The following is a 21,947-nucleotide window of genomic DNA, read 5'->3' on the forward strand; positions in this document are numbered from 1 at the left end:
AGGGGCCAGTCTCGACCAGGTTAGGGGAGCAGCGTCGACCAGGTAGCCAGCATCGACCAAGGTAGGGGGCTAGTATCGACCAGGTAGGGGGGGTCGACCAGGGTAGGGGCAGTATCGACCAGGGTAGGGGGGCCAGCTAGTATCGACCAGGTTACCGACCAGGTGGGGGCCAGCGTCGACCAGGCTAGTATCGACCAGGAGGTATCGACCAGGTTAGGGGAGCAGCATCGACCAAGGTAGGGGCTAATATCGACCAGGGGTAGGGGCTAGTATCGACCGGGTTGGGGGCAGCATCGACCAGGGTGGGGGCCAGCGTCGACCAGGGTAGAGGCTAGTATCGACCAGGTTAGGGGGCAGCATCGACCAAGGTAGGGGCTAATATCGACCAGGGTAGGGGCCAGCATCGACCAGGTTAGGGGAGCAGCATCGACCAGGGTAGGGCCAGCATCGACCAGGTTAGGGGGCAGCATCGACCAGGGTAGGGGCCAGCATCGACCAGGTTAGGGGGCAGCATCGACCAAGGTGGGGGCTAATATCGACCAGGGTAGGGGCTAGTATCGACCAGGTTAGGGGGCAGCATCGACCAGGTGGGGGCTAATATCGACCAGGGTAGGGGCCAGCGTCGACCAAGGTGAGGGTAGTATCGACCAGGTTAGGGAGCAGCATCGACCAAGGTAGGGGCTAATATCGACCAGGTAGGGGGGCCAGCGTCGACCAGGGTAGGGGCCAGCGTCGACCAGGGTAGGGGGCCAGTCTCGACCAGGGTAGGGGGCCAGCGTCGACCAGTTTAAGGCCTTTATCGACCAGGTTATGGACCGGCGTCGACCAGGAACTGTAGGGCGTATCTCATTGTTTAATGGGGAAAGAAAAGGAATCTATTCTCATTAAGGATATATCTGATAATTAATGGGTGAGCTAATCTCTCTCTCTCTCTCTCTCTCTCTCTCTCTCTCTCTCTCTCTCTCTCTCGTACATTCTTATATATCTTTACTTTATCTTTTATCATTTCTCATTATTACTCTTTCTGATAATATTTCCTTTAATATATCTCCCTAATTTATCTCTCTCTCACTTTCTCTCTCTCTCACTCTCTTTCTTTCTTTCTTTCTCTCTATTTCAGTATTTATTTCTCTACTCTTTCTCCATTCTCAAAAATAAAAGCTAACTTGGCTATCACCCCCTAGGAAAACTTAACAAAAAACAACAATAAAAAATAAATAAAACATCGTGTGTGTTTCCAAAATGTGAATTGAATCAGTCCGGTAAAATAAATCCCGTTTTTATTTTGTTTTGTTTCATATAATCTTAATCTTTCTGATTCTTTAGTCTATGATATTTTTTTCTTCAATTTTATTTTCTGTTTGTTTTTCCTCTTAATGAAGTAAATTGATCTATATTGTTATCTATGGTAAGTAATTTTAAGTTATTTTATCTTTTTCGTCTTTTCTGTTATTGAAATATATTTATTTTTTTATTCTTCACTTGTGTTTTGTGTTTTTCTTTCTATCCATTCGTTATTTTATCTCCTATCTATATCCTCTTCTGTGTTCTTCCTATTATTATTTTATTCATTATTCTCCTTTATCGGTGTTTCTCTCCTATTCTTGTGAATTCTTCATTATGTAAATAAATCGTATGTTCTTATTCAAACGAAATGTACTGTTTTATTTTTTTTTCTAACCTTAATTCGGTGACTGGCCAGATGGACCCCAGCCCTAGTCTTTTGTGGGCCCCAGTTCTCGTAGGCTCCAGTTCTCGTAGGCTCCAGTTCTTGTAGGCCCCAGTTCTTGTAGGCCCCAGTTCTCGTAGGCCCCAGATCTAGTAACGTGTTATTCCTAATGGGTTTGTTTAGGTTAGGTTAAGTTAGGTTAGGTTAGGTCCTGTTAGATTTGGGGCCCATTTGGACTGACTTCTGTAGGTTACGTTGGGTTAGGTTAGGTTAGGTTAGGTTAGGTTAGGTTAAGTTAGGTTAGGTTAAGTTAGGTCCTGATAGATTTGGGGCCCATTTGGACTGACTTCTGTAGGTTACGTTGGGTTAGGTTGGGGCCCGTTAAGATTTAGGCTATGTTTAATTGGGACCCATATAACGTAGGGTCCATTAGCACTGTGGGGCCTATTAAGATTTGGACCTATAAGTTACAGTTGATTAAGTTAGGGGAGAAATAGGGGTCTCATTAGACCTTTAAAGGGTGGGGGGGGGGGCTTGTTAGGACTGGGGCCCATTTGACCTTAAAGCACTTAATCCTATGACCTTAACAGCTTAATACCCTATAATATCCCGTAATATACAACATTGTTTTTCTTTGTCGTATCATGGAAGCCTTCATATGGTTTAAAGCAACAACAGCTTGGCAACACAACTAACACTACAAATATGTTTTTGTCTTTTCACTCGATTTTTTTTCTTCACTTTATAAACAAAACCAAAAAAAAAAACAGTATAGATTTTTTTTTTACAGTTGCAGACAAAAACAAACACACGGAATATTTACATTTTTTTCTGTTTACCTCATTAAAAAATAATTGTTTTTTTATGTTTGTTTTTTCTTGTTTATAGTTAAAAAAAACAGATTTTTTTCTCTCTCACTTGTGTTTGTTTGTTAGTGTTTCTATAGTCACATTAACAATAGTTTTTTTTTTGCTCACTGTAAATTATTCGTATATTGTTTTTTGTTTTTTATAGATGTGAACTTTAGTCAATCTTTTACAATTTCTTTTGTCTTTTACATACATCAGTTTTTGTTCGTTTTCTTTTACACATTTCCATAAAACAGTTTAGTGTATAAATTTTCATGTTTTTCTACGTGTTTTTTTTTTAATGTTCGTTTTTCAGCGTTTGTGGAGTTGGTAAAAACAGTTTAGTTTGTCGTTTTTTTTGGGGGGGAGGTTTAATATTTTTCTTTCTCAGTTTATATATATACACATTAGTAACAACTGTTTATTCCATCGTTTGTTTAGTTTATTCAAGTTTATACAGTATGGAATTTTGTTTGTTTGTTTTAATTTATACACTGGTTCCAATTTTTTTCCTGATTTGTCTATATTTTTCATTCGGTTTCCACAGTTTTATAAGACAAATTATTATTATTATTTCCGCTATTGTTATTTTTTCTTTCACTTTATACTCAGTTAAGAATATTAGTTTAGTCTCTTTTTTCTATGTTGGATTCTTCTTTTGTTTTCTTTTGTTATGTATTAAAAAAAGTTTATTTCTATCTTTTATAATTTATTTTCATTTAATTTATACACAGGAGTAAAAAACAGTTTATTCCACCGCCTTCATTTTTTTTTCTTTCTTTCATTTTTTAAAACTTTCCTAAAAGCTGTTTATTGTAGTTTTCATTTTTTCCATATGTGTTTATAAATGTTGAAAGGAAGTTATTGTTCAGTCATTCGTTTCAACACTGATTTATTTAGTGTGTGTGTGTGTGTCTGTGTGTGTGTGTGTGTGTGTGTGTGTGTGTGTGTGTGTGTGAGTTTGTGTTTTAATTGATGCACTCCATGAATAATAAAACACACATCCTTCACCTGTGTTGTTTTAGGAGTGTTTTTTTTCCCCAGCCATGAAGGGCAGAGAGTTTATCAGAGTATAACTACACTACACATTGATTTAGCACGCCACTGAACGTCGACTAGAAGTTTTATTTATTATTATTTATTTTTTTAAGGGGACGCTCAATCCCACCTGAGCCTTGAGTGTTGATCTGAACGCTAGAACCTCCTTTCAATGTTGCTGAACGCTGCGTGTAATGAACACTGTTACACGCCCGGTTCTAGGTTTCAGTGTTACTCTGGGGGTATTGGTGAACTCTGTACCACACTGATTGCTGCTGGTTGTTATTCGGTACTAAACGCAACACTGTGAACGATGCGTCATGGTTACACTGAGCTCTGGGTTCTGTTTAACACTGAACGCAAGTGTCACTGGAAGCTGAGATTATCACTGGTGTTTCACTGCAGTCGTTGAACTCTGTGTATCCCATTGAACTGAGTGTTGGGTGAACGTTGAGAACAGGTCAATCTGAACTACGTGACCTTATGGTATTGAACACTGATATCTGGGAGCACCAGTGAACGCCCTGGGGTGATGCCACTGTATTGTTCACCATAGGGACACTGAACACCGTGCACTGAACTCCCCGGAGTGACGCCACTAAGGTGCCACTGTACTCCAGGTTGTAGTAATTCTGAACGCTGGTTTAAGGTGCCACTGAACGCCTGCTCTTGATGCCACTGATCGCTGGGTCTTATTGGTGACACTGATCGTCCTGGTGTGCTGCCAGTGAACGTTTGTTCTTGGTGCCACTGAACGCCCGTTACTGGTGCCAACGAACTCCCAGGAACAATTCCAGTAAACGCTTGTTCATAGTGCCACTGAACTTCTGGTGCCACTGGTGTTCCTGGGGTGATGTCACTGAACGCTGGGTCGGGTTGGTTGGTCCTGCTGGGAGTGAACGTCTTTAGGTTGTGCCACTGAGCGCCGTGTTCAGGTGGCACTAAACACTCGCCTCGAATGCCACTGAACGCGTCGTCTTGATGGTCTTGGACGTCGTGTTCAGGCGGCACTGAACGCCGGTCTCTGGCGCGCTTGAACGCTCGTGCACAACGCGGTCACCACTACATCACCAGCAGGGAGGCGGTCACCATGAATGCCAGGACCAGCATCACCACGTTGACCTCCATCGTCGAACCTGAAGAGTTAAGAGGTCAGAGGTTAATGAGGCGGATCAAAGAATATGACATTTCCTAGCGAATATACAGAGGAAAGGTCAATCATCAGAAAGAAAATAGGGTGGGGTGGGGTGGGGTGGGGGGGTGGGGATCTCTTTAACTGAGTATTTTGTCAATATAATATATATTTCTTTTCTTTGACGTTTGTTTGTCATCTCTCTAGCCAAGGACACTCAGTCATTCTTTTCCCCAAACGATAACATTTTAATTCAGTTCACTCGTGTCTCTCATCAGTGATCCCTGAAACTCGATACAGACAATCAAACGTTTTCAATATTTCATTTACGAGAAATAAAAATAATAAATAAATAAATAAATCCAATGTCACCTCTGAGATCCGTTCCTCTTCGTTCGCCAAAGAGTGATCCGGATATTTTTTTTGTTCACTATTATTTTAACTTTTATTGTGTGTTATTTCCCTGCCTCTCTGCCTCCCTGCCTCTCTGCCTCTCTGCCTCTCTGCCTCTCTGCCTCCCTGCCTCCCTGCCTCTCTGCCTCCCTGCCTCCCTGCTTGCCTGCCTTTCGGTTCTAGTCATTGCTGTGATTTTTAGTCTCTCGTAGGTGATATTTCCGTGGGAATTTTTGTCACCTGGGAATCACGCGTCGAAGATTCCCTGCAGGGTGGAAGTGAAGCATGAATACTGGGAATCCGGGAATGGTGATTTTTGATGATTATTTCTTTTCTTGTTGAAGAGAGAGAGAGAGAGAGAGAGGTGGGGGTAACGAGAAAGAGACAAACAGCGGATGAAAGTAAAGAAACAGAGAGAAGCCTCATTAGTTTGCAGTCACTAACTTTTCATACCGACCGATAACCGCTTCTAAGACACCTAGTCACTTTGTTAACTTGTAGAAAATTACCTACACTTATAGTCAATCCTGAGTACAGAGGCACTTATAAATGTACCGTCTTTCATTAAGTCTGTAGTTTATTATTAACATAGGCATCGTCACCTTAAGTGCATGGATACTTATGACCGCTGTTACTTAAAGTGTGTGTACTGTATATACACCTGTACACTTATAAATAAAGTCTTAACAGGTAAATACTTAAGTCACTCACAAGTGTATAGTTACTCATAAGTGTGTCATGAGGTAGAAAAGTATAGTAAGATATAATTAATTACATTTATGAGCATAATTACTCATAAGACACAGTGTACAATATAGTCACACGTTTCTCTTACTCACAAGATGACAGCTGAGGCAAACAGAGGCGTGAGAGAGGTTATAGGTCACGTGAACCCCACTGGGCCCCAACCTACCCACTCCTAAGGGCCCTTAACATTACTGGGCCACAGTCTAACCTAGTAATTAAAGCTAGGGTTTAATAAGAGGGGGAGAGGGCGTTTAGTAATGGGGGAACCAATCTTGCTGCTCAGTTGGGGTTAGGTTAGGTTAGGTTAGGTTAGGTTAGGTTAGGTTAGGTTAGGTTAGGTTAGGTTAGGTTAAGGTTAGGTTAGGTTAGGTTAGGTTAGGTTTGGTTAGGTTAGGTTAGGTTAAGTTAAGGTTAAGGTTAGGTTAGGTTAGGTTAGGTTAGGTTAGGTTAGGGTAGGGCCCAGTTGGGGTCTCTTAGGATTGGGAAACAGACCTAATGGTTAACCATGATCAAAGGTGAACGGAACACAGTAATAATGGAGTTTGTTATGACCGGGGCCTCTTGACCTGTCACTGTGAGATAAGACACGAGTGACGGGAGATGATTACTCGCCTTCTGTGTGTGTTCGTCCGTCCGTCCGTCTGCGGGGAGGGGGGGGGGACCTTGTCATCGTACAATAAGTGCCCTGTTGTTTGTTTGTCCTGTGTGCTAGATATGGTCTGGCTGGGGTTAATATCCACACGCTCACAGATCTTCTTTTTTATATATTTTTTTATTTATTTATTTTTTTTTTACAGCAAGGAATTAAATAAGTACTTTGGCTATGGGTATTATTGGGGGGGGTGTTAATTTTATTTATATGTTTAGTTATTTATTTATTTATTTATTTTAAGTTGAGATAGATGATGAGAATTGTAGGAAGTTATATTTTCCATTTTTTCCCATAAAAATAAATACGTCGATTCTGTATATTTAGAGAATTGAACACCATGGTTGATGTTATTGTGTCTAGAGGTAAGGAGGTTGGGTATTATTGTGGGGGGATGTATATTATGTTGTATTATATATCTGTATGTATCAGGATCAGGTGTTGTATTCTCTTGTCTATACCGTGACATACAGACATTATGTGGTGGTGGTGGTGGTGGTTGTTTATTGGCTGTGGGGAGAGGAAAGGGGAGGGGAGGGAGGGAGGGGAGGAAGGGAAGGAAGGAGTGTTTGTTATTTATAGACTGGAAGGGGAGGAAGGAAGGGGCGGGGGGAAGGGGGGACTATGGGAAATAATTGACCTGAATGATTTTTTTCACCTCCCTTCATGTACTGACCCCCCCCCTCCCCCTCACCTCTGTCTAAATGTTGTATTGGAGAGAGTACCGTGATAGGGAGGCCGGGGGTGGAAGGGGGAGGGGGGGGGGGAAGCGACTCAGGGACAATATTTTCACAGCAAGGAATTGGCCTTTTTAACTCTCCATCTGTACGTAAATTTGATTATAAAATTGAGTGAAATCTGACGTTTGTATATTGAGATTAAAATCCATTCTCTCTCTCTCTCTCTCTCTATTCCTCTGTTTATGAAAGAGGGGGAAGAGGAAGAGCAGGTTGGGAGGGGAGAGAGAAGAGGAAGAAGAGGAGGAAGAGGAGGAGGGGAGAAGAGGCAGAGAAAGGTGGGGGAGAGGGAAGAGAAGAGTAAAAAGAAGAGGAGAGGAGAAGAGGAAGAGGAGAGAAAAAAAGAAAATGAGGGGAGGAATCAACGAAGAGGAAGAGGAGAAGAAAGAAGAAGAAGAGGAAGGGATAATAGAGGAGGAGTAAGAGGAGAACTATATTGAGAATATTGGTCCTGGGAAAGTTGTTGTTGTTTTTTCTTTCTCCTTTTTTCTCTATATACACCAACGAATTGGTCTTGTGTTGTGCCGGACAATTGTTGTGGGTGGGGTAGGTAGTCGGGATCAAAGGCAGCCCCCCCCCCCCCATTGCTCGCCTCTGTGGATCTCAGTTAGGCGGCCCAATGATGGAGTTTGTTGAGTACCTTGTATGTCTGTCTCTCTGTCTCTCTGTCTCTTTCTCTATCCTTCCATTCTACTGTCTGTATCTGACTGTACGTGATGTCTCTCTCTCTCTCTCTCTCTCTCTCTCTCTCTCGTCGGTCGATCAGTCATTTAGGAAGGCTCTTAGTCTATCCATTATACCTCCCACCTCTAACGAACTATCCAGCCGTGACTAATGGTGTGTGTGAGAGGTGATATCTAGCCCTTCTGTATCTGTTACATTGTCTATCCCTCCTTCACTATCCTCCTCCTCCTTCTCCTCCTTTGGCTGTTAAGAGAGAATTGTCTACCTGTTAAATCGTTTCTCTCTCCCTCATTGCTTCCCTCCCTCCCTCTATCTCTCCCTCCATCTCTCCCATCCCTCCTTTCCATCCCCCCTTCCTCGGTATTCTCCTCTTCCTCTTATCTATCTATCTATCTATTCCTCTCTGTATTGGACTATCCCCCATCCACCACAAACCACTTTTACTATCCATCTTTACTATCACTCGCCTCCTATTCTAAATGTCCCTGGATCGTGCCCCCAGAGCTCTCCCAGGTCACCTAACTATGAATCGGTATTTTACTTTACAGTTTGGGATATGGAGGTGGTCGAGTACAGTGCCGGTCACGCTGCCTCACCTGTGTACCGAAGCAAAAAAAAAAATTTGTTTAATCTTTTAGTGTTTTGTATCAGCTTATGGGATCAAGTTTCATTTTCCACCAGCAGAGTAACCTTCAAGGGGCTCTGGACACACACACACACACACACACACACACACACGGAGCAGCACAAAGAGATTATCACATGATCACCCTAAGACGTAAACTTAAACTTGATGTCTTTTGTATCCCTTTACTTGAGGTTTTGAACATGTGCATTGTCCCTCCCTCTCTAACTCAGAGATCTTCTTGAACCGACATCGTTTAGGGAAAAATTTGGTCGTGTTCAATACAGCCGCCAAACTGAAGGTTATAAATTAAATCACATCTCTTGTCAAACTCCTCCTCCTCCTCCTGTCAGATGTTTCGGGTGATGAGTCTCCTGTGAGTGAGAAGACAACGACAAGTAAAAACAATGTCAGGAGTCGTCATGGATAGAAGAAACAAGAACATGGACAATATCCCGACGACTTATCCTGCTGTGGGACTCCTTTTAGATAATCCCTCGACTGCTGTTGAGAACCAAAGAGCACAATAATAATAAACCCTTTACAACAGCCATTGACCTCGACCACACACACACACACACACGAAGGTCTTGACCAGATTGTATTTATATAAAAGGACTCTTGAGTACACGTAGCTATTGCCCACTCAGGTCCTCCTCCACCATCACTCCGCTTCGCCACAATATGTATTTTGACTGAATGGCTATCATGGCTTATTTTCCCAGGTCAATTGGTCATGTGGTAGTGAGGTTTATCCAATCATCGTACGTTTGTTTTATGTTGTTTGTGACTCCAATTGTGTGTCTATCTGTCGTTACATTCCCACCCTTGTCCACACACACTCCACACTGTAAAGGTTTAGCGTCACTCCCAACAAGTTTATCTGGAGTCATCACCGGGTGTGTATATCATCACCACTATTGATTTGGGTGAGGGTGGGTGCAACAGTCTCCTGCTGGCTGTGACCTGAGGCGGACCACAGCTGGAGACTCTCGTTATTGTTGTTTACCCTTTGTTGATCGCTTCTCAAGATGACGTCTTCACTATAGCACACTTTAGGGCTATTGTTTTGATGCCGGTCACTATTTTTAATGATTTGTGGTCCTATTTTAGGTATTCTTGGGGGGGGGGGCAGTGGTCAGTAATCAGTAGAAAGGTTCAGTGATGTTTATAATTTATTTAATCAGTAAGTTATCAATAACCTTCGGGTCTTTTCTTCAATAATCCCCGGGAGTTTTCGTTCCATAACCCTGGGAGTCTCTGTTCAATAATCTTGGGTTTATAGTTCAATAAGGGGTGCGGAGGTCGAGTGGATATATAACGCTCGCCTGCTGCTGTCCCAAGGGTCTGTGGTTCGATCCCGGGCATTCCCAGTTGTAAATGGGGTACCTAACTTGACTTAGGGAAAATGAAAGGTGGTGGAGGCGGTGTGTGTGTTGGCCACGCTGTCTCCCTGTGTACTGAAGGCTTAGTGTACAGTGTGTTCTTATATCCTCTCTGGGGTCTTTGTTCAGTCCTCTGGGTCTTGGTTTAATGATCAGAGGTCTTCATTACTCGTTGTTGTAATTATGATTATTATTATTAGTAGTAGTAGTCGTAGTAGTAGTTAATAGTTGTAGTAGTAGTAGTATTTTGTAGTCGTAGTAGCAGTAGAACTTGTAGAATTTAATTAACACTAAAGTCATACTGTAGAAGATAAAACTGAAAGAAACAAGAGCGCTGTTACCTTAGCCAGCGTGACGACAACAAGAACTACTTCGACCATTACAGACATCAAGACCAGGATATTTACCCACCACTCCTCATTTCACTTTACTATTTGTTACTAGGGGGGACTCAACCTGTTAAAGAAGTGATCAAAGGGCTCCTCTATACAGTAAATACATCATCTACAGTACATATCTAAACTACAGTCCAGGTCAGTGAGGCAGATGGGGGAGTCTCTACTGTACAGCGTGGCCAACAAGGGGGGAGGGGGAGGGGGGTTGAATAAGAGACCATGATATATTTTCTTCTTTGTAAATAAAATAAATAAAAATTATCTCTAATAAATAAATATATAGATAGAATAATTTACCCATAATGTGTAAATCTAATTGTGGTTTTAGATGAAATATTTGTTGTTTGGTTTGATTGTAAAAAAAGAGAACAGTCAAAATTTAAATGGTTCCCTGACTTAATGGCCTCGGTGGCCTTTGATAAGACTTAACCTAACCTGACCTGACCTGACCTGACCTGACCTGAGAGTTCATCCGCTTGATCACTGACACCCCAATAAAACCTGTCTGTAATTTCTCAACTACTGAAGAAGGCGTCCAGAGGTTGCGGTGTGTGTGTGTGTGTGTGTGTGTGTGTGTGTGTGTGTGTGTGTGTGTGTGTAAAAGCAATTGCACACAAACACACACAGGCATTGTATAAGGGTGGGTGGATGTACACAGGCACACACAAACACACACACAGAGCCCTTAGAGAATTAGCACACAGACACACAGTCAAGCTCCCTCGTGGCTTAGACATGTCAACCTACACCACCAGTTCGGTTAAGAGGACCTCTCCTGCTGAGAGAGAGAGAGAGAGAGAGAGAGTGATGAAAGAAAGAGAGACAAAGAAACGAGCGAGCACACACACACACACACACACACACACACACACAACACACACACACACACACACACACACACACACACACACACACACACACAGACAGTCAAATAGAGCGCGACGTGTACCCAAATATCCAGTTTCATGACCGTCACACCAGGGATATTCTCGTTGATTCCCGCGACGATAGTGTTTACCTGTGTTAGTGTCCACACACACACACACACACACATACACACACACACAAATACACACACACACACATATTAAATAATAATAATAATGGTTGCCCCTCGTGTAACGAGGATGGCCGGCCCTAGGGCCACCCAGGCGTGGATTTGTTTAAGGTGGAGAAGCTGTCGCCAACACAACAACCACACCCTGAGTTAACGAGCTGCATGACCCAGTGTAAAGGAATAGTCCGAGAAGACCGGACAACTCGCCAACTGCAGTGGCTAACCATTACCTCGGAATACGATCCGCAAATCGATTAACATCCAGGTTCCCAATTACTGCTGGGTAGACAGAGGCAAATGGCGTAAAGAAACTTGACCATAGTTTCACCCTGCCTGGGATCGAACCCGGGTCTGCCCGCTTGCGAGGCGAGCATGCTGAGCATTACACCACAGGTCGCCACACACACACACACACGAGTGGAGTGACTATGAAGGTATTAAGGACTTAACTGCACCTTGTATGTTACTCACAGGGAAGCATGTGTACGTATACGGGAACACACAAGGGTATATGTACACATAACATACATCCACAGACATTTTTTACACACATACACACACACACACACACACACTATCTCTGGTTGAGGGCCAAATTTCTCTTCCTAATAATACAAGTTTCACTTTCTCTTTTGTCAACATCAAAACTGAATTACCCCGAGAGAGAGAGATTCACCGTAGCGGGGGGCGGGGGTAGAGGGGGGGCGGGGGGGTACAACAACTTTCTCTCCCAATGACACGACAAGTTGGCTTTCTCTGTCGCCTAAGTCCACTTTCTAATCACTCATTTGGATAAACTTTCTCCAGCTAATAAGATAACTAGTTTAGCTTTCCATGACGTCGAGATCAAACCTTTCTAATGATTGAGTTAAGTAGATCAGACTCTTGGCTTTCCCCGTCGAGTACATGAACTTTCTAATTTTGTGGGGATAAAACTTTCTCTCCTAGTGACCTAACCTCATTATCTCTTAAAACGATTATTTAGCTTCTTTTAATAACACAGGTTTAGTTTTACAGTAAGACAGTTTTTTATATATTATTTAGCTTCAAATATCACAAGTTTAGCCGTGAGGGGAAACAGCATCAGGACAGACAGACAGACAGACGTACTGTTTCCCTCTCGCTCATATCACAAAAGAATTTCCCCGGGAGAAAGTTTGACTTAAATCGTTGCTCTTGTAGAAGTCGTCATGGGAACTTTCTTTGTGCTTTTTCTCTCGTGTGTGTGTGTGTGTGTGTATGTGTGTGTGTGTGTGTGTGTGTGTGTGTGTGTGTGTGTGTGTGTGTGTGTGCGTGTGTGTGTGTGTGTGAAAGACAATGTTTTTGTTTTACAGACGAGAGAGAGAATGACTCTCTCTCTCTCTACACACATACAAGCAGCGAGAACACACAGACATACACCAGCAGACAGCGACACACACACACTGACTTACTACTGCTACACACCGGAACAATACAACACAACACAACGCAACGCAACATACAACACAGATCCGGAATTTCACCTGGGATGCTCTCTTGCTTGTGGTCCAGAGAGAGAGAGAGAGAGAGAGAGAGAGAGACACCCCCCACACACACACACACACTCTCCTCTTGTCAACACACTATATCATAAAACATTTAATGATTTGAACAAAAAAAAGTAATAAAATATGATATCAAACAATGATTCAATCGACGGCAATTTACATATATTAAACATTAACCCAAAAAACATAACAAAAAATAATATATCAAGAGGAACATTTTAATGCACTGGGAACTGGAGGGGGAGGGGTGGGGGGTGAGGAGGTGGGGTGACGTAACATCTATATATATATATATAAGATTATCAAAAGGTGGGAAGAAAATAGTTAAGACTCGACTCTCTTATATGTAAAACAACCTCTCCTCCTTCCTTCCTCCTCTTCCTCCTCTCCCCTCCTCCCCCTTCCTTATCATTTCCCATAAATTCTCATCCTTCTGCTGCTCTTTTCTCTCTTCCTCTCCATCCTCCGTCTCTCTCCTCCTTCCCCTTCCTGTTCTTTCTCCTACCTTTTCCTCTTTCCGCTCCATCTCTTCCCTTCTCTCTCTTCTCCTCTCTACCTCTATCCATTACCCATCTTCCTACTTCTCCTCTACCTCTCCTCCTACCCTCCTTCCTCCTACCAGCCCTTCTATCTCTCTTCTCCTTCCCTCCTCCCCTCCTCCTCCCCTCCCCTCTACCCTCCCCTTCTCCCCTACCTCACTTCAGGAAAAAAAATTACGGTTAAAAAAACAATGTGATTTAAGAGATGGCCGTCCCCTCCCCCCTTACAGGCTTAAGGGTAGTTTTTCATGACCTCCTACAACTGTGGTGACCTGTGACCTCGTTTGACCTGCGATTTATTGTCCTGGATGTTACTGGTCGAGCTGTTGTGAGTGACGGTATGACCTGATGTGACCTGCGACCTGTTTTTTTTCTTTTTTTGGTGCTTTAGTTGTTGTTGTTTGTGGTGTAGTAACCTTTGACCTAGCCTGACCTAAGTTAATCTTGTTTGACCTTATCTAAGCTAACGTAATTTGATCTGATCTGACTTGAACCAGACCTGATCTAACCTCGCTTATTATTATTATTATTATTATTATTATTATTATTATTATTATTATTATTATTATTATTATTTTCATCATTATTATCATTATTATTATTTCTCGTGCGTTACTTTCTTCATCACAAAACGTCTCCAAGTCTCAGTTTGTCTTTATAAATCACAACCTTAATTAACAACATTTCGACTCTTGTCTTTATTTATCTTTTTGTCTTATTAAAACTTGTATATTTATGTTATTATTCAGAGTTTTCTAATGGCACAACTTTGTCTGTCTGTCTGTCTGTCTGTCTGTTCCTGTCTATTTTATTGTGAATGATTCTGTCTCGTCTTTATTTTTGTCTTTTAATATGTCTGTGTCTGTATGTCGGAGAGAGAGAGAGAGAGAGAGAGAGAGAGAGAGAGAGAGCATACATTAATGAGAACTACTTTTGTTGTTGTTGTTGTTTTTGTTTGTTGTTGTTTACTCAATGGTATATATATATATAGGTTCGGGATCCTGACAGAGCCTACGTACTTGAACAATAGACAGACAGACAGACAGACAGATAAACAGACAGACAGACAATTTTTCGTATGTGCTTATCTCCTCTGATTTGCCGTTGAATGGACACACACACACACACCTACCCACACCACCCACCCACACCTACCCACACCACCCACCCACACCTACCCACACCACCTACCCACACCTACCCACACCTACCTGTCCCATAGAGCTTCTGGGATGGGGCGACCGTCTTGAAACCCAGTCGATTGAGCATGATGTCAGAGCTCTGGTTGTAGAAGTTACGGAAGGACGCTGAGCAGGTGAGCCGTACCTGGCCCTCCTTGAAGTGGCTCTCACCCAGCGGCAGACGAAGCCTGACCTCGTGGACACCTGACCCATGTTGGTGGTGTCCTTTTGGGACATCCGGGTGTAGCGTTTGGATACCTATAGGAGAGAGAGGGAGAGGGGGGGGGGTTATTGTTGATGAAGTGAGTGAGGTGGGGAGAGGGAAATCGTCTATGGAGTGAGTGGGGGTGGGAGGGAGATGGAAATCGTCTATGGAGTGAGTGAGAGGGGGATGGAATGGTGAAGGAGGAAATCGTTGATGAAGTGAGGGAGGAGGATGGAGAGGGATAAAGTTAGGAAAATTGTAAAGAAAATTGGTCATTTAAATTCCAACAGAGGGAAGAGGGGAGAATTTCATGAGGGATGTGTATACTTGTACCTGGTAACCTGTAGATGTGTAGGTGATCTGTAAGGGTGTGTAGGTGATCTGTGAGGTGTGTAGGTGATCTGTGAGGGTGTGTAGGTGATTCAGAGGTGTGTAGGTGATCTGTGAGGTGTGTAGGTGGGATTGAGAGGTGTAGGTGATCTGTGAGGTGTGTAGGTGATCTGTGAGGTGTGTAGGTGATCTGTGAGGTGTGTAGGTGATCTGTAAGGATGTGTGGGTGATCTCAGGAGGTGTAGGTGGATCTGTAGGGTGTGTAGGTGATGTGTGAGGGTGTGTAGGTGATCTGTGAGGTGTGCAGGTGATCTGTGAGGTGTAGGTGATTCAGAGGTGTGTGTAGGTGATCTGTGAGGTGTAGGTGATTGTGAGGTGTGTAGGTGATCTGTAAGGATGTGTAGGTGATCTGTGAGGTGTGTAGGTGATCTGTGAGGGTGTGTAGGTGATGTGTGAGGTGTGCAGGTGATCTGTGAGGGTGTAGGTGATCTGTGAGGTGTAGGTGATCTGTAAGGGTGTGTAGGTGATCTGTGAGGTGTAGGTGATCTGTAAGGGTGTGTAGGTGATCTGTGTAAGGTGTGTGTAGGTGATCTGTAAGGGTGTGTTGATATTATCCTCTGGGACCTGGTGACTGCAGTTCATGTTGGTGATCTGTGAGGGAGAGGAGGAGGTGTGAGGGAGAGAAGGAGGAGAGATGTTGTTTTGAGGGAGAAAAGGTGAGGAGAGAAGGGAGAAGAGGGGAAGAACGAGAAATCGACAATAAAGAAGGAAATAAAGACAACACAATCATTAAGAAGAAGAAGAAGAAGGAAACTAGACCAAATAAACTGAGAAAGAGACACAAGTGAAAATAACGCTTATTAACCCATGAAACGAAAGAGGGAAGATGAGAAATCGACGATAAAAGGGGGAGGGAAGAAATGAAGATAATTGGATCGTATTAAGTGTTAAAAGATGAATAAATTGTAAAGGGGAAGTGTTATTAGTGTTGATATGAGGCAGTTAAATATTAAGAGGTGTCCAGAGGGTTTGGTTAGGTTAGGTTAGGGCTTAGGTTAGGGTTTATTAGTTAGGGTTTGCTAGGTTAGGTTAGTAGGGAAAATCGAAGATAAATTAAAAAAACTACAATTAATGTAAAAAAAATCGTAGAGTGAACAAATGGGATAAAGGTGTAATTAATAAATGAAGTACAGGGAAGAGAGGAAGAGGAAGAGAGAGGGAAAGGAAGAGGAAGAGAGAGGGAAAGGAAGAAAGAAAGGAAAGGAAGAGAGAGGAAAGGAAGGAAGAGAGAGGGAAAGGAAGAGGAAGAGAGAGGGAAAGGAAAGGAAGAGAGAGGGAAAGGAAGAGGAAGAGAGAGGAAAGGAAGAGGAAGAGAGAGGAAGGGAAGGAAGGAGAGGAAAGTATCAGTGTCGGTTTATTCTGAGGCTGTGTGTGTAGAGCTGTAAACTATTAAGAGAAAAAGAGAGAGAGAGAGAGAGGGGGGGAGAAGAGAGAGAGAGTGAGAGAGAGAGAGAGAGGGATGGGGTGGGGTAAGAAAAGGACAGAGGAGGAGAAGAAAGGAAGAAAGAAAGAACCAATGATAAAGGAGGAGGTAAGGACAACAAAAGTCTAAGATTAATCAATACAAAATAAAGGAACTTGACTTAAAATTGATTACAAAAAAAATAACTAAAAAAAAAACAACAGATCCTGAAGGACTTTTGCAGGGTGACGACGGGGCTTGTAGGACTCTTTCGAACCTGTGATTGGAAGGAGGATGAAAAATTGACGCTGAAGTAGGAGTTGAAGGAGTGAGGGAGGAGGATAAGAGAAGGAGGGTGTGAGATAGATGAAGGAGGAGAACAATAGAAGGAGGTGTGAGATAGATGAAGGAGGAGGAACAATAGAAGGAGGGGTGAGAGAGATAGATGAAGGAGGAACAATAGAAGGAGGGTGTGAGAGATAGATGAAGGAGGAGGAACAATAGAAAGGAGGGGGTGTGAGAATAGATGAAGGAGGAGGAACAATAGAAGGAGGGGGTGTGAGAGATAGATGAAGGAACAATAGAAGGAGGGTGTGAGATAGATGAAGGAACAATAGAAGGAGGGGGTGAGAGATAGATGAAGGAGGAGGAACAATAGAAGGAGGGGTGTGAGAGATAGATGAAGGGAGGAGGAACAATAGAAAGGAGGGTGTGAGAGAATGGATGGAGGAAGGAGGGTGTGAGATGAAGGAGGAACAATAGAAGGAGGGTGAGAGATAGATGAAGGAGGAGGACAATGAAGGAGGGTGGTGAGAGATAGATGAAGGAGGAGGAACAATAGAAGGAGGGGGTGTGAGAGATAGATGAAGGAGGAGGAACAATAGAAGGAGGGGGTGTGAGAGATAGATGAAGGAGGAGAACAATAGAAGGAGGGTGTGAGAGATAGATGAAGGAGGAGGAACAATAGAAGGAGGGGGTGTGAGAGATAGATGAAGGAGGAGGAACAATAGAAAGGAGGTGTGAGAGATAGATGAAGGAGGAACAATAGAGAAGGAGGGTGTGAGAGATAGATGAAGGAGGAGGAACAATAGAGGAGGGGTGTGGAGAGATAGATGAAGGAGGAGGAACAATAGAAGGAGGGAGGTGTGAGAGATAGATGAAGGAGGAGGAACAATGGAAGGGGGGGTGTGGAGAGATAGATGAAGGAGGAGGAACAATAGAAGGAGGGGGTGTGAGATAGATGAAGGAACAATAGAGGAGTCTCGCCTTCGACTACCTCATCCCCGTTGGTGAACCACTGAGAGGAGGGGGAAGGTCTGCCCCTAGGGAGGTGCAGTTGGCCGCCAGCTGCTCCCCAGGTGACCACGTTCGCCTCCACACCTCAAGCACTGGTATCCGGTCAGGGAAGACTGTGGGGGGCAGGGAGAAGACAGTGTTATAACGTGTTCAGGAAGACTCTGGGGTGGGGACATGTGGGGGGGGGGGGGGGGAGGAGAAGACAGTGTTATAACGTGTTCAGGAAAGACTCTGGGGTGGGGAGACTGTGGGGGCAGGGGAGAAGACAGTGTTATAACGTGTTCAGAAAGACTCTGGGGTGGGGAGACTGTGGGGGGGGGAGGAGAAGACAGTTCTATAACGTGTTCAGGAAAACTCTGGGGTGGGGAGACTGTGGGGGGCAGGAGAAGACAGTGTTATAACGTGTTGAAATACTCTGGGGTGGGAGACTGTGGGGGGCAGGAAGACAGTGTTATAACGTGTTCGGGAAGACTCTGGGGTGGGGAGACTGTGGGGGGGCAGGGAAGACAGTGTTATAACGTGTTCAGGAAGACTCTGGGGTGGGGAGACTGTGGGGGGGCAGGGAAGACAGTGTTATAACGTGTTCGGGAAGACTCTGGGGTAGAGCTACGTGGGGGGGCAGGGAGAAGACAGTGTTATAACGTGTTCAGGAAGACTCTGGGGTGGGTAGACTAGGGGGGGCAGGGGAGACAGTGTTATAATGTGTTCAGGAGAAGACTCGGGTAGGGAGACTGTGGGGGGGCAGAGAAGACGGTGTTATAATGTGTTCGGGAAGAATCTGGGGTGGGAGACTATGGGGGGGCGGGAGAAGACAGTGTTAGCATCGTTATGTTAGGGACAAGACAGTGTTATACAAGAACAAGTAATAATGTTCTGTTACCCTATTGAGAAATACTCGTAGCGGCAAGAAAATGCTATTGTAGACACCGCTTACAGGAGGCAAGACAGTTTTATACCACAATGGTCAAAGACAATGTAACGCCGCACTGCGAAATGCTGACAAGAGGCAAGAAAATGCTATACCCGTGTGTGTCTGACGTCTATGTAGGGATGGAAGATAGTGTTATACTTGGGGGGGGGGGTAAGGAATCTAAACATACTGCTATATTATATACATATATTAAAATGACAATAATAATCTATATCTTTAATAAATAAGGCCACCAATACCCCGCGTCTGAAGCCCAGGGGTAGTTTGTAACGAGGCAGGTGATTGGTTGACAGACGGTGACCTGAAGAATGGTTTAAGGTGTTCAGTATTTAGTCAATCGTGTTTATATTCTGATTATCTTTAGTATAATAACTTTCCGTGTTGGTCTGTGATAATTTCCGCGCTTGAGGGGAGGAAAAATATTAGCTTGTGAAATAATGTTGGTGAAATAGATATGGAGAAGAAGAAGAAGAAAGAGGAAGAAGAGGGAAGAAAGAAAGAAAGAGGAAGAAGAAGAAGAAGGAAGAAGAAGAAGAAAGAGGAAGAGGAAGAAGAAGAAGGAAGAAGAAAGAAGAAGAAGAAGAAGAGGAAGAAAGAAGAAAGAAGAGGAAGAAGAGGAAGAAGAAGAAGAAGAAGAAGAAGAAGAAGAAGAAGAAGAAGATATCAGTGGCTTTCTCCCCCATTTTGTTGTATGACGTCACATGGCGGGGAGATGTTTACGTTTCAGGATTTGTTGATTTTTTTTGTTTTCTTTGTGTTATTTTTTCCTCTCCTTGTGTTTCCCCTTTATTCCATTTTTATCCCATTTTCTTCCTTTCTCCGTTTTTTCTCTCCTCTTTCCCTTTCTTTTCCTGGCCTTTCCTCATTCCCTTTCCTTTGTGTTATTCGTCTTCCTTTTTCTCCCTCTCCCTCCCTTTCCCCATGTCTTTTTCCTCCCATCTTCCCTCTCCTCCTCCTCCTCCCTTTACTCCCTCTCCCTTGTCTTTTCTCCTGCGTATTTTATCACCAAGAATATTTCACAAGCTAATTTCTCCCCACCTCCCCCTCCCCCCACCCCCCTCCCCCACCCCTCCCCTCCCCCCCCCCCGAGTGAGGAAATTATCAAGAATCAAGAGACAGAAAGTTATTATCCTTTAAATTATCAGTAAATAAACACGATAGAACTGCAGTGATTGTTGACATGGTCTGTCTGTCCGCCGATCAATCATCATCTCGTTACAAACTGTCCCTAGTCCCTTAGGAGTCGCTGACTAAGGAGGAGGATGGTGGAGGGATTGGGGGATGACAGTGTTATCCCACATATACATTGTAGAGGAGAGCCATTATAGTGTTATCCCACACAAGACATTTGCATACATACATCCATACGTATAAGTGTAAATAAGGAAGGGGAGGGGGGTGGGGGTGGGGGGTTGGAAGTGTTTGGGGTGTGGTGGTGGTTGTGGTTGTTGATGGTGGAGGTGGTGGTGGTGGTGGTTGTTGATGGTGATGATGTTGGTTGCTGAGGTGGTGGTGGTGGTGGTGGTTAATGTTGGTTGCTGAGGGTGGTAGTGGTGGTGTTGGTTGATAGCAGGAGATACAGTAATGGGGTTATTTTGAGTTATCCTTCACTGATGATAACACAAGATGACAAAGTTATCTCGACTCAGATATAAACTTGTGTGAGATGAAAGTTTGAAGAGTCTTGCTGGTCGACAGTGCGGAGTACACTAGAGAAACAGAGAGAGAGAGGGAGCGGGGGCAAAAACAGGAGAGGGCGGGGGGGCAAAGAAGAAATCAGAGAAAACAGGAGAGGAGCAGGGGGGGGGCAAGAGAGGGAAATCAAGAGAGAGAGAGAGAGAGAGAGAGAGAGTGAAGGGGCGGGTTCCACAAAAAAGCAAGAGAGGTGTGTAGAGACAGAGAAACAAACAGACACAACTTCATGATGACATTTAGATTACATTACACAGAGGTCACAGTCTATTTGTTGACATAGATGAATAGATTGTTAGATAAGTTAGGTCACGTTACATCCACACATAAACAGTCTTCTTATCAATAAACGTCGATACTTGGATAACATCTGACCTCGTATTTGTTGAGTGCCTTGTGGTCCCTGAGAAACGTTCACCTATGACAAACATTGGCCTCGTTGACTAACCTAACCTAATTTGACCTGACCTGACCTGACCTGACCTGACCTGACCTGACCTGAACTGACCTACCCTAACCAAACCATAACATTCTTACCATAACATTTTTTAGGGCGATTTAAATACCTCATCTATCTTCTGTAGTTTCCAAGAGATGAGTTATTTTGTTATTATTATTATTGAAAGTTTCACGAGAATTCAAACCTGTCACTGAAAGTTTCAGACTAAATCCATTTATCAAAAGTCCCATTGGGTGAAAGTTTTCAGGAGGTAAATCCAAGGGGAAAGTTTTAAGACGAGATAAAGTTTCAGGAGGTAAATCCAAGGGGAAAGTTTTAAGACAAGAGATAAAGTTTCAAGAGATGCTTTCGTTTAAAATTTTCAGAAGACGAATTAAATTTTCAGGTGAATGAACGAAATGACGTATGACTGAACGAATAGAATCCGTTCTCGAGTAGTAGGAGATAATATATTTCGCTCTTAGTGGCCACTCCCTGATGGCCACTCCCGGATGGCCACTCCCGGATGGCCACTCCCGGATTTTAATGGAACCTTAGAACTAGGAGAGGGAATCCGTACTATGGGAAGAATTTCCTAAAGTGGGGAGATTTCTTGGCAGGGAAATGTCATAGGGGTGGAGAAATTTCTTTGCTTGGGGGAATTTCTTTTGGTTTTGGGATTATTTAATTTTTTTCGGATTGGGGAAAAATTATTTTATGGTAAGGAAATTCCATAAGGTGGAAGGAATTCTTTTAGGTAAGGGAATTTCTCTTCGTCTCCCACCGATACACGTGGTGCTAGTAAGAGGGCAGGGAAGAAATGGGCAGGTATCATTTATCTTTTAATGATATTGGGTAGGATTAACCAAGGTTGAGTGTACGTGTATGCGGGTATAATGTCCTGTGATTGGTTCATGGACGCGGTGACGTCATCTGGCGGGATCCCCAACGCTAATTTCCACGCAAACCGGAGGTACTGAAACC

At 43.6% G+C, this 21,947-nt stretch overlaps 1 protein-coding gene and 1 long non-coding RNA gene across 2 annotated transcripts in view; both read right to left on the minus strand.

The window, feature by feature from the left end:
* Nucleotides 1–3,799: 3,799 nt before the first annotated feature.
* Nucleotides 3,800–16,012, minus strand: LOC121859583. Its single transcript, XM_042356520.1, has 3 exons — nucleotides 16,009–16,012; nucleotides 14,639–14,866; nucleotides 3,800–4,691 (listed from the first exon to the last, which is right to left on the minus strand). The coding sequence occupies exons 1-3, from the start codon at nucleotides 16,010–16,012 to the stop codon at nucleotides 4,618–4,620; spliced, it is 306 nt and encodes a 101-aa protein (XP_042212454.1). The 3' UTR covers nucleotides 3,800–4,617.
* Nucleotides 16,013–17,884: 1,872 nt separating this feature from the next.
* LOC121859426 overlaps nucleotides 17,885–21,947 on the minus strand; it is a 37,721-nt gene continuing 33,658 nt past the window's right edge. The window contains exon 3 of the long non-coding RNA XR_006087639.1: nucleotides 17,885–18,014. This is a non-coding gene — a long non-coding RNA (uncharacterized LOC121859426). The remainder of the gene's footprint in view (nucleotides 18,015–21,947) is intronic.

Source organism: Homarus americanus, unplaced genomic scaffold (assembly GCF_018991925.1).
Source record: "Homarus americanus isolate GMGI-L3 unplaced genomic scaffold, GMGI_Hamer_2.0 scaffold7626, whole genome shotgun sequence".
Lineage (NCBI taxonomy): Eukaryota > Metazoa > Arthropoda > Malacostraca > Decapoda > Nephropidae > Homarus > Homarus americanus.